At 34.1% G+C, this 12,996-nt stretch overlaps 1 protein-coding gene across 2 annotated transcripts; it reads right to left on the reverse strand.

Annotated features, from left to right (window-relative positions):
• Nucleotides 1–7,370: 7,370 nt before the first annotated feature.
• On the reverse strand, nt 7,371–12,785 carry LOC120070621 (vesicle-associated protein 1-3-like). 2 transcript variants are annotated; one of them, XM_039022434.1, is made up of 9 exons: nt 12,383–12,785; nt 12,047–12,128; nt 11,070–11,140; nt 10,826–10,907; nt 9,574–9,689; nt 9,296–9,493; nt 8,824–8,988; nt 8,602–8,679; nt 7,371–7,773 (listed from the first exon to the last, which is right to left on the reverse strand). In XM_039022434.1, exons 2-9 carry the CDS (start codon nt 12,093–12,095, stop codon nt 7,666–7,668), a joined length of 867 nt encoding a protein of 288 aa, XP_038878362.1. In that variant the 5' UTR covers nt 12,096–12,128; nt 12,383–12,785; the 3' UTR covers nt 7,371–7,665. The 2 variants fall into 2 exon arrangements, with proteins under 2 accessions (XP_038878362.1, XP_038878363.1); XM_039022435.1 differs by lacking the exons at nt 10,826–10,907; nt 11,070–11,140; nt 12,047–12,128; nt 12,383–12,785 and adding an exon at nt 10,045–10,781 and having other exon boundaries at nt 9,574–9,796.
• Nucleotides 12,786–12,996: the final 211 nt, after the last annotated feature.

Here is a 12,996-nt window from a genome sequence, read left to right on the forward strand (position 1 = left end):
ACGTTGAGTGGAAGAGACTAAGCTTCGTGGAACTTGAACTTTGTATTTGTATTAATTTATGGAAAGAGAGAGAAATCTCTAATATCATATATTTTGATGGATGCTTTCAAAATAAAATAGTCTGTAAAGCTAGTTGATCTGCTTGTGAATGATCGGCCCCTTTGGGCTTGTTGACCTTTTGGACGATCGCCCTGTGTATGCGCTTATTGATCTTCTTCGACGAATCAACTTTTGGGCTTTTTATCTTCTTCGATGATCGACCTTTGGACTTGTTGATCTTCTTGGATGATCGAGCCTTTGGGCTTGGATGATCTTCTTGGATGATCGACCTTTTGGCTTGATGATCTTCTTGGACAATCGGCCTTTAGGCTTGATGATCTTTGTGGATTGATCGACCTTTGGGTTTTTTAATCTTTTTAGGTGATCGACCTTTTGGGATTGTTGATCTTCTTGGGTGATCGGTCTTTGGTTTGATGATCTTCTTTGGGTGATCGGTCTTATTAGGTTTGTTGATCTTCTGATGATTAGTGTTCGCTACGAGCCTTCCAGAGAAACTCATTTCGTGGAAGTTGAACTTGAGTTGGTGTTGATGTTGATTTGATGCGATGTGGTTCGATCTCTAATACTTGATCCTCTGATTTCTTCATCGATTGAATGTGTACGCTTGATGTATAGAAGCGGGACATGTGGATGTTCTTGAGCTTCGAGTCTTGAAAAAATGTTTGTGTATCTTAAAAGGACTTCAGTCTTCAAGCGTGTTCAGAATGCTTGTATCTTTTTCAGAGTGCCGCAGAATGCTGCATCTTCAAAGGACTTCAGTTTCAGCCGTGGTCATATGTTTGTATCTTCAAAGGATCTTAAGTCTTCAAGCGTCGGTTAGAATGCTGTATCTTAAACGACTTCAGTCCTTCAAGCATGGTTTAGAATGCTTGTATTTCAAGGAACTTCGGTCTTCAAGCGTTGTTCGAATGTCTTGTATCTTAGACTTCGGTCTTCAGAATGCCTGTATCTCCAAATAACTTCAGTCGTCAAGCGTGGTCAGCTTCAGGAGTCCAAGGAGTCCCAATTTGTTCGCACGAGATTTCAAGAGAAAAATTTAGTTTCGTGGAACTTGAACTTTGTATTTGTATTAATTTTATGGAAAGTGAATACAATCTCTAATACATATTATTTTGATGCTTTCAAAATAAACTATAGTCTTTAAGCTGGTTGATCTTCTTGAATGATCGACCTTTGGGCTTGTTGATTTTCTTGGACGATCCACCTTTAGGCTTATCGATCTTCTTCGACAATCAGCCTTTGTGCTTTTTTATCTTCTTCGATGATCGGCATTTGGGCTTGTTAATCTTCTTGGGTGATCGGCCTTTGGGCTTGATGATCTTCTTGGATGATTGGCCTTTGGGCTTGATGATCTTCTTGGACAATCGGCCTTTAGGCTTGATGATCTTCTTGGATAATCGACCTTTGGGCTTTTTGATCTTCTTAGGTGATCGGCCTTTGAGCTTGTTGATCTTCTTAGGTGATCGGTCTTTGGGCTTGATGATCTTCTTGGGTGATCGGCCTTTAGGCTTGTTGATCTTCTTGGATGATTAGTGTTCGCACGAGGCTTCCAGAAAAACTTGTTTCGTGGAGTTGAACTTGAGTTGGTGTTGATGTTGATTTAATGCGATGTGGTTCGATCTCTAGTGCTTGATCCTTTGATTCTCTCTCGATTGAACGCGTACGCTTGATGTATAGAAGCGACGCGTGTGGATGTTCTTGAGCTTCAAGTCTTGGAAGAATGCTTGTATCTTCAAAGGATTTCAGTCTTCAAGTGTGTTCAGAATGCTTGTATCTTTTTCAGCCTTCAGAATGCTTGTATCTTTTTCAGTCTTCAGAATGCTTGCATCTTCAAAGGACTTCGGTCTTCAAGCGTGGTCAGAATGTTTGTATCTTCAAAGGACTTCGATCTTCAAGTGTGGTTAGAATGCTTGTATCTTCAAAGCACTTCGGTCTTTAGAATGTCCGTATCTCCAAAGAACTTCAGTCTTCAAGCGTTGTCAGCTTCAGAAGTCAAGGAGTCCCAATTTGTTCGCACGAGATTTCAAGAGAAATTTATTTCGTGGAACTTGAACTTTGTATTTGTATTAATTTTATGGAAAGTGAATACAATCTCTAATACATATTATTTTGATGCTTTCAAAATAAATTATAATCTTTAAGTTGGTTGATCTTCTTGAATGATCGACCTTTGGGCTTTTTTATCTTCTTGGACAATCGGCTTTTAGGCTTATTGATCTTCTTCGACGATCAGCCTTTGGGCTTTTTTATCTTCTTTAATGATCGGCCTTTGGCTTGTTGATCTTCTTAGATGATCGGTCTTTAGGCTTGATGATCTTCTTGGACGATCGGCCTTTAGGCTTGATGATCTTCTTGGATGATCGACCTTTGGGCTTTTTTATCTTCTTAGGTGATCGGCCTTTGGGCTTGTTGATCTTCTTGGGTGATCGGTCTTTGGGTTTGATGATCTTCTTGGGTGATCGGCCTTTAGGTTTGTTGATCTTCTTGGATGATTAATGTTCGCACGAGGCTTCCAGAGAAACTCATTTCTTGGAGTTGAACTTGAGTTGGTGTTGATGTTGATTTGATACGATATGGTTCGATCTCTAATACTTGATCCTCTGATTCTTTCTCGATTGAATGTGTACGCTTGATGTATAGAAGCGGGACATGTGGATGTTTTTGAGCTTCGAGTCTTGAAAGAATGTTTGTATCTTAAAAGGACTTCAGTCTTCAAGCGTGTTCAGAATGCTTGTATCTTTTTCAGCCTTCAGAATGCTTGCATCTTCAAAGGACTTCAGTCTTCAAGCGTGGTCAGAATGTTTCTATCTTCAAAGGACTTCAGTCTTCAAGTGTGGTTAGAATGTTTGTATCTTCAAAGGACTTTGGTCTTCAAGCGTGGTTAGAATGCTTATATCTTCAAAGGACTTCAGTCTTCAGGATGCTTACATCTTCAAAGGACTTCAGTCTTTAGAATGTTTGTATCTTCGAAGGACTTCAGTCTTCAGGCGTGGTCAGCTTCAGGAGTTAATGAGTCTTCTGATTGTAGAGAATTCCCTATAAGATCTCTGGAGTATAGAATTGCTTTACAAATGAGGAGGGCTTCTTTATTTATAGAGTTCACGAGTGGGCTTGGGCTCGGTTGATCCATGGATCTGGCCTTTGGGCCCAATTAGTTGGACTTGGGCTTAGTTGGTCCATGGGTCTGGCGTTTGGACCCAATTAATCAGATTTAGGCCTGATTTGGCATTGGGTCAAGATCAACCTATTTTTGGGCTTAGTTGGACCAAATTAATCTTATATGATTCAACGGTCATGATTAAAACACGTGGCGTCATTGAAATTTGTCTTCAACTTCAATTCATGACATATGTCAACTCCTAATTGAGCCCAAATTTAATGATTTGGAATTTCGTCATTAATTTAATAAATGACGTGGCAATTTATGATTGGTCCAAAAAATGAGTTACACCTGAATATAAAACAAGGAATAGGGGTGTCCACTGAAACCGCTAAACTCGAACTGAATACTAAACCGAACCGAAACCGAACCGAATTAAATTGTGCTTTAAACAGTTCAGTGTTATATATTTCTCAAATCAAATTATTGCAGGTTTGATTCGGTTTCAAAATTTGAAAGCCGATTTGAAAACAAGGAATTGTTTTCAATTCAACAGTTACACCTGAATATAAAAACAAGAATAGGGTGTCCACGTGAAACCGCTAAAACTCGGAACTGAATACTAAACCGAACCGAAACCAAATCGAAACCGAATTAAATGTGCTTCAGTTCAGTTTGAATATATTTCAAATCAAATTATTTGCAGTTTGATTCGGTTTTCAAATTTGAAACCAAACCGAACCGCATTTTTTAAATAAATATATTGAAAAGTAATATATATATATATTAATATATATATATATATATATTAATTTAAAATTTTGAAAAGTAAGTAAAAACTAAAAAGTGGAAAACCGAAACTGAACCGCAATAAATTAGAAATTATAAAAAGCATAAAAAAAATTTAAAAAAAAACAAAAGAAAATATTGAAACCGAACCGAACCAAACTGCTTAGAATTATACTATTGTCTTAGAGGTAGATATTTATACTATTTTTAATTGTACTATGGTATATTATACTTTTTTAAAAAAAGGTATTATATTAAAGTGTGAGGTAGAGGAATCAAACCTCAAATTCGATGTCAATAGATAAACATGTCAGTTGAGCTACGCTCTTGTTGGCATATAATATATTATGATTTTCATTTTCCATTTCCATGGTCGTTTTTTATTGGCAAATTAGAATGGTTATACATATCAAATTAATGAAAAATTGAGATTAGATTTTACTTGAATTTCATGTATTATTATTAAATCATAATGGGTTGCGGTCATTATTTTTTTTCATTCTTTTCCCGTTATATTTGTATTGGAAGTTATAAAATTGTCTATTCATGAATATCAAAGTAACTACAAAAATTTGGGATGAAGTTCAAAAATATAGTTTTTTCAAATTATTGATAAAAATAGGGTATATGGGAAAGTATTTTTAAAAATAGGGGGAATGAAAGGGTACACATTAGCATTTGAGAATCGTGTACGGGTACATGATTAACGTTTAATTCGAGTCAAGCATCACGTCGGCTTGATCCTGGTTGATCTTTGACTGGTCACATGAAGACTCATGGACCCCCAGTCCATGATTTTTTTTCTTTTTTCTTTTTTAAAAAAATAGATTGACTAATTATTTTTTTAATTGGAGATGTACAACAATATTAAGACTTTAGGACCGGGTCCACAAATTCCTTCATTATTAAACCTAATTATATATTTAATCTACAATGAAAACATTATTATTCTACACACATATTAAAACAAAAATGTCATGATACTAAAGAAGATTACATGAAAATAGAAGTTTACATAAAATTTAAAGACGACCCCCTGCCCTTTACCTCACATAGGGGTTGTCTTCGTGTGCCTCTAAATTAGCTTCACCTTGCTATCGTTGTCGTCTATGACTAATACGTCTTCGATCGGTGTCAGCAACATTGAGTCATCTTGTTTGCTGAATAATACTTTCTATGTTGACCAATGTTTGGTGACACATTGAACCCAACTCTGGTAAGTTGTGCTGCATTGAATATTGTTGTACATCTCCGATAAAATTATTCTATACGATGAAAAAAATAAATATTAAACAATATTCATATCATATATATGGAAGATGTATGATTTTAAATCTCTTACTATGCAGTAATAGTAAGCGTCATCAGGTGTGATAAATCGCCACGTGATTGAATTGTACTAGGAAAAGTAGTCCTTTGATACAGTTGGCCCATTTGTTAGATCATGTCGTCCATGCCAGTAGGATATATATTCCGCGTAGATTCAACACCGGTCTTGGTCGTGCTTACCTCTCAAATCAATCTGGTGTAGTGCTGGGAGCGTATAGGATAGCGAAGGTATTGTGCTCAAAGGGGCACACAAGGAGAAGTACGAGAAATTTCAAACTCTTTCCTCTTCCTACTGTCCCCATGTCGTAGACCGAACTGTCTCAACACACGATCTATAGTATATCCATGAATCATACATTTAATTCAGCCCAAGTGCAAATAAAATAATATATATATGGAGCAATCTTCATTTTATAAATTAACCCAATAAATAGGCCAACATAATCATCCAAAAAAATAGCCCAACAAAATCAGTCCAACTAAATCTAATTTCTAAGTTCAACATATATCCAAAAATAAATTATGAATCCATAAACTACACATTTAGTTCAACCCAAATGCAAACAAAATCAGTCCATAAACTATACATTTAAATCATGAATCCATAAACTATACATTTTTGAACTTGATTCTCATTTTTATAAACAAATACATATATTGGGGAAAATTAAAGAAAAAACTTTACCTTCAAAGAAAACGCTTCGGATGAAGAAAATCCTTCAGTAGATCGACTCAAAGTGGCAGCAACAAGAGAAAAAGCTCACGACCGGAGGAAGAAATGAGCAGGTTTTCGGATGGAGGAAGAAGAAGAGGCGTTGCGGTTTAATGGAGAACGAAGTCGTGTACTGGGTACACGATTACCTCAGTCAATGCTGCATGACTACCACATTGGCAGTATGCACGTACCAGAGCACGGGCACTCGTGAACCGAGTACACAATTTAGGCGTAATCGTGTACCGGGTACACGATTAAAAAACCTATTTTTGTCAATCTTTTCAACCCTACCCTATTTTTGTTAATATATATTAAAATAACATTATTTAAAAAAAATCCAAATTTTGTAAATGTGCAATCAAGAGGTGAGAGATTCAGATTCTTTCAGATAAGCTTAGTGCTCCAATTTTACAAAAGTTGCACTACAATGGCATCTCGAATTGTATGTCAAATCTACACATGAATATTTAAAAGTAGAAAATGAAATATGATTATGTAAGTAAAAAACAAAATTTAAACTTTGATTTTCAAAATAATATTTAAATTATCACAAATAAATTAAATTTGATATAGATGGTAAGAAATTTATAACTTAATTATTATTTGTTGGTTAGGGTAGGAAATTAAAATTTTACCAATTATTGTAAGAATTATGTACATGAATAAGAAATACTTCAATAAAATTTTTCATAATTTTGATTCAAACTAATATTGAGGTTACTGTATTTGATATATATGAAAAGATATTTATAATTTTAAATATTTTTTGGTTGGTGTAGTGAATTAAATTTTTTTCAATTAACGGAAAGAATCACGTATAAATATAAGATGATGCAATATTTTTCAATTAATTTAGTCAATAATTACCTTTAGGGCCTATTTGTTATTGCCATGAAAAATACATTTACCGTTGATGTTTTATGCTATCTTTTAACTGTTTAATATAAAATTTTATTATGAATTATTAATATGCTAATCAAAAGTTTAAAATGCCAATGTCGACAAAAATATCAGTCTTAATTATACGAAAATGTTGATGAAAATATCATAAAATGTTAGTGTCAATAGACATTTCTTACAAAAATTATAAAAACAAAAATTTAAAAAAAAAAATAAATAGTAAATAAATATTTAATCATTTTTAAACAAGTTAACATGTCTATTATTTATATTATATTTTTCATTATTGACATTTTATTACTTATTTTTAATTCCCTCTCATGTCAATGTGGAACTCATGGAAACATGAAAATATCGACATTTTGACAAAAACTTAATACAACGATTTAAATAATCTTTAAATTTTCATTCGCTAACTATAGCAACCAATTGAAAAGTAGAAGGTAAAAAAACCAGTAAAAGACTGACAAAGATGTCTACAATAATATAACAATATTAATATTAGCACTATAACACATCTAAAATGTATATCAATTCAGACTCGTGAGCATCGATAACTTCCCACATTATGCCATACTCAAGTTGGGAGTGACATTAATGTCGAACTAATTAAGTTATGTTCAAATTCACTTCACAACAGAAGCGGTATCCGAAAACCGGGAGGGAGCCATAAGGGGAATAGAACCTATACAATTATTCTAACTTCAAAGCTATATACCAATCCCTCCTTATGCAGAAGATGACACTCATATAATAACACGAGAAATCTTTACTACCTCAAGAGGCGTCCTAGAAAAGTACATACAATTGCCACCATGTAGAGATACAGAACAGGAAAGCCAACTTGAACTTTGTTGAGCTCTGTCTTCCTCAACTCCGACTGCAAATTTAGCAAATGCACAGCCTTCAGGAATTTGAGATTCAAAATAAACCATAGTTCAACAAATTTGCAGCTATAGAACTTGAACATGTAGTCATATTGTTAATCAGATGTCCAATTTAGCAAGAATCCAATGAAAAACGGCTTCAAATTCTCGCCATTGCTGAAACAAACAGTCCTCAAAACGCAGTAGATTTTACTATAGTATTTCAAACTTTCAAAGTTCAATGTTTTATATATCTAAACTGAACTTTGAAACTGTTATTCTATATTAATACCATTGACTAAATGACTGGGACAAAAGTGTACACCTAGAAAAAATAAAGCAATATGCTTAGTGTACTGTCTAGTTGAAAGGAATGTAACATCAAATCCCTGTAATAAACTATGACACTTATTTTCTCCTATTATCCACTCCCTTAATCCTTTGCCTACCATATTCTGCTAAAGCAGCCAACATTTACCACTAAATGTTGCATTATCATTTAACACTAAGGTAACTATACAAAATCATAATTTAAAGTTTAGAAGGTAATTAAACCGTTTAAAGTTTTGGGGCCTACTAGATATCGCTATCAAAGCTCATTCATTAAATTTGTAACCCCTGACCTCATTTCAATTGAAGAAAACTGGAGGAAAGTTCATGTAGGTATCTATGGACGTTGACAGAAAAAACTATATTTGGACTTCAACAGACCAACAGAAATCATAAACTGTCTTCAGATATATTTTCATGATATAAAGTAGGCAACAATAAACGGCATCCGTCTCGTGATGGTGATAAGAATTATATGTTCAAGGAAAAATTAAAATTGTAAAGGAAATTACAAAATTCTCCTTCAAGAATTTGGTTTCTTGGATGCTTATTTGCTTCTCCTCCTTTAGCTTTGAAATGGCATTTTGAGCCTGTAAAGAAAGTTCATCAATTCACATTACCGTTTAGCAGAACTTTTTCAGTTAACAGTAAAATAAGGTTTTCGGACCGTCTTTCCACTTCATCCTTATGCTCAGAGTTCATAATATTGGAGTAATATTTAATGGAAGACTGACCTGACAAAGCTTCAACTCGAGTTCACTCAGCTTTAACTTCAACTCCTCGAGATGCTTTATCATTTCCAGATTCTCCTCATTGCCATCTATGAAGTCATTAGGTAAACATGATGGTTCAGGCTCCTCTTCATTGACATCTCTAGGCTCCGTAGCATTGCCGGGAACCTGGTACAATTCATAGGACAACCAAAATTTTGTGATTTGATAAGCAAAGAAAAATGGTTATAGCTAGATTGGTAGAGATATGCATCTCATCACAGGTTCAACAAAACATTTAGCTATTGTCATGTGCCAAGTTTCGATGCACTCCAATGCATTCTCAAAAACGCTCTACCATGATTGCTTATCTAAGGATCCTAATCAACTTGGGATAAAAGTAAATGTCTTATGAAGCAAGCATAGAAAAAGGGCATGTTTGAGAAATTGTAATAATGTATTTTAGCGGCAGGCTGTGAACTCCATTAGTCATTACATGGTTTTTGTTTAAAGGTTCCTGGTCTACAATCTCCTCCACTGCTTTACATAGATTATTTGGTTCTGTAACTGCAAGAGCCACTTCCTCCTCCTTTAATGCTTCATCAACTGGGGAAACCACTGGAGAAATGGATGGGCTAACAAGGGTTACACCCAACTTCTGTTCTTCGATGTACTTCCCACCTTCTTTGGCAAACTGAAAGTTAAGGAAACAAACGTTAAATTCCAAAAAAAAATAGACAATTATACATAATAAATTCTAGTAGAAGCATTTACCAAGGTAGAGGTTATGTCCACATCAGTTGTATCAGCAGGAACTACTGTGCTCTGGATTAAGAACTTGTCTTTGCATAGCATATCAGGTGGGGCCAGCGTTTGTGCTTGCATCCTAACTACATTAAGAGCCATTATATAAAATTTGGAAAGACAGAGAGAAAGGGGTAATGAAATAATGAGAGCAATATGACAAAACAGAGGATAGCCCATGATTAGTGCAAGCTGTGAAAAGCATAAAAGGTGAGTTTTAGAGGAGTAAAAAGTACTTTTAACTAATTAAAAATGCTTTATAAACTCCTAGCGACTGATGAAGTCAAAAGTGCTTTTAAAACTTTTAAAAAACTGAAAAGTTTTTTTATAATACTTCAAAAGTAAGCACTTCATTAGTGTTCATTTATCAAAATTGCTTGTAAAAATGTGTTCCACCTAAACGCGTTAGGTCCAAAACACATTTCAAACCTAAATCTAAGCACTTGAGCCAATCATTGTGTAAGGTTTCTCCCTTACTATATATTGATAAACAGAGGAAAGTTGAGTTTTGAGGCGATACAAAATTGATTAGTGAAGGTGGGTAATCTCTCCTTTCTTGCAACCAAGAGAAAATTCACAAAAAGCATTGAAAGAAACATTCCTCACTCCCAGACGTATATATAGCCCACATCCTTATTGGGCCCCTCTTCCTTTCCTATTCTGCGTTACAAAACTAACTTGTAGAGTGTGATTTCCCCTTACTGCCCTTTCTAGAATATCGTTTCCTGATTGAAGGCCTCACACAGTGATGTCAAGATAAATATAAGATTTAAAATAAATAAAAATAATAAATAAATAAATAAAAAGTAGGAGAGAGGGATAAAAAATCAGTTAGAAATTATCAACACATCAAGTATTTCATCAAGAACAACTAATTCCATTTCATAATGACCAATATAACTATTGGCCTAAAAATCTACGCAGGTCAAACTAGACAAGCTGTGCCCTAAAGTTGGAGGAAAAAAAGGTTTACAGACTGCGCCATGAAATGAAAGCATAGAAAAAATGATGCTAAAACTAATCAAGCAAAGATGCTAGAAGCAGAAGAACGTAGCCAAAATGAGGCCTCATTAAAGCTATTTAAGATAAAAGATCACTCATGATTCCATGACTTCAATTTATCAACTTCTAGAAATAAAAATGGCACCCATACATTCCCTCTTCCCCTCCTGAAACAAGAATGAGAGTAAATATAAAGCCTTAACTAGTCAAAAGTATATACCCGTGAATTCGCAAGTTGAGTTTGGCACGATGATTCCAACCTTTGGTCGGACAAAGTACTTCTTCGGGGATGTGATCTTAACCTGGAAAAAAAAAATATATATATATATATATCCATTATCTTGCATACTGTTTAACATGTTATCTCTACCTAATGAATCATAAATCACTTTGATTGACTTTGAAAAGTACAAGAGAGAGAAAAAAATGAGACAGAGACACAGAGGAAGATCAGCAACCCATACCTTAAAAGCAACATGGTCGAGTGTATTATTTGTGAGTTGAATTGAGCATAAGCTATGTTTATTTAGTTCAACTGGAGCCAATAGAAGGAAATATGAACGATATTAGTTCTAAATTTGAAAAATGGAATGAATGATAAAATGAAGTGGAAAATAGCATATCCTTGTTCATACAAAAAATAATAATAAATGAATAAATCCAAAGTAAGCAATGTCTTAGTAGCGAATGAGAAAATGGAGATATGACACTCCATTTGAGGTAGCTTAGCAAATTAAATCCAGAGCAGACATCATAGAAAATATCATACATCAAAACTTCAGCATGGGATAGCTTTTACGTTTCAATAAGCACTTTCAGGAAAAGCACAAAAGGTGAGTTTTAGAGGAGTAAAAAGTACTTTTAACTAATTAAAAATGCTTTATAAACTCCTAGCGACTGATGAAGTCAAAAGTGCTTTTAAAACTTTTAAAAAACTGAAAAGTTTTTTTATAATACTTCAAAAGTAAGCACTTCATTAGTGTTCATTTATCAAAATTGCTTGTAAAAATGTGTTCCACCTAAACGCATTAGGTCCAAAACACATTTCAAACCTAAATCTAAGCGCTTATCCAAATAGAACCTTTTAAGAGCTTCAAAATTATAAAAACCATGTCCTATCCATACAACCAAATACCAACAAAAATTTGAAAAATGTTTATAGTTATTCAAAGGAACTTTTTACCCCTTCGGCTCTGATCAATTAGCATACAAAGTACAAACGAAAGAATTAAAACATAAATTTCAAAAACTAAAAGGTACTAAAACAACACCCAAACAAGAAAACCACTTTGCTTTTGCCACAAAAGATCAAACGTTTCATAGTAAGAAACAAAAGCAGCAATTAATTTCCTAATGGTTTCAGAGATGATCGATGAACAGCCCATTGAAAACAACAAAACAAAAGTCTAAAGAGAGAGAATAATTCATTCTGTAGACTTACAAATGAACTTCAATTCGCGAGGATGAATTTCTAAAAGCCTCATATCCATACTTTCACTCAGCTATTAAACCAAACACTTGTCCTGCACAATCGAATTACAAAAAACAACAAAAATCAAAGCAGAGACTTTTGGGGATTAGTGTATAAAAGAAAAGGCACAAATCAAACATAATCATAGAAACCCAGACATGATGCATCCATATACAAACAAAGAACCCAATTAAATTATTCAAACCCAACAATTAAAAAAACACCCTAAAGATTTCTACAATAAACAATCACCAATATAATATTAAAAATACAGCTCTACACAGTTTAATGTATAAGAAAACTCACAAATTACAATCAACAAGAAATTGGCGACAACACAATGAGTTGGCCGGTCAGCAGAACTCAACTGATCAGCTTCAAAAAGTTGAAAGAAAAGAAGTGGGGGATTAGTTGATGAATTGGGTCATCATTTCGAACGGTATACGAACAAAACAGAGTGAAGTGAATAGCAGAAAGTGATGGAATATTGTGATTGAAAAAGAAAAAGCAAGGAAGGGAGTTTCATGATATAAATCCAAAGGGGTAAAGGATTGGAATAGGGAATCAGAAAGGAACACAGAGAAAAGTGGAGAAAGGAATAGAAGTGATTCGGAAAGAGAAGGAAAGCTGTTTGTGCTGTGGACCGAGAAGAAGGAGCGAAGTGACGGAGTTACATGTTATTAAGAGTTCCTTTGTTCTGCATGTCAATCGACTTTCTTGTTAGAATTTATGACTAAATATATTTACTATTTCACTTAATTTTTTTGTTTGCTCAAGACTAAATATATGTATTTTATATCAAAATACTTGGTTTAGTAGCTCAATAATTCTCAAAAATAAGAATTATCAGAGATAGATCGAATTTAAGTCATAAATTAAACACGTAGCAACCCTAACTACTCCCTAACCATCTCATCAAG

Source organism: Benincasa hispida, chromosome 2 (assembly GCF_009727055.1).
Source record: "Benincasa hispida cultivar B227 chromosome 2, ASM972705v1, whole genome shotgun sequence".
NCBI lineage: Eukaryota > Viridiplantae > Streptophyta > Magnoliopsida > Cucurbitales > Cucurbitaceae > Benincasa > Benincasa hispida.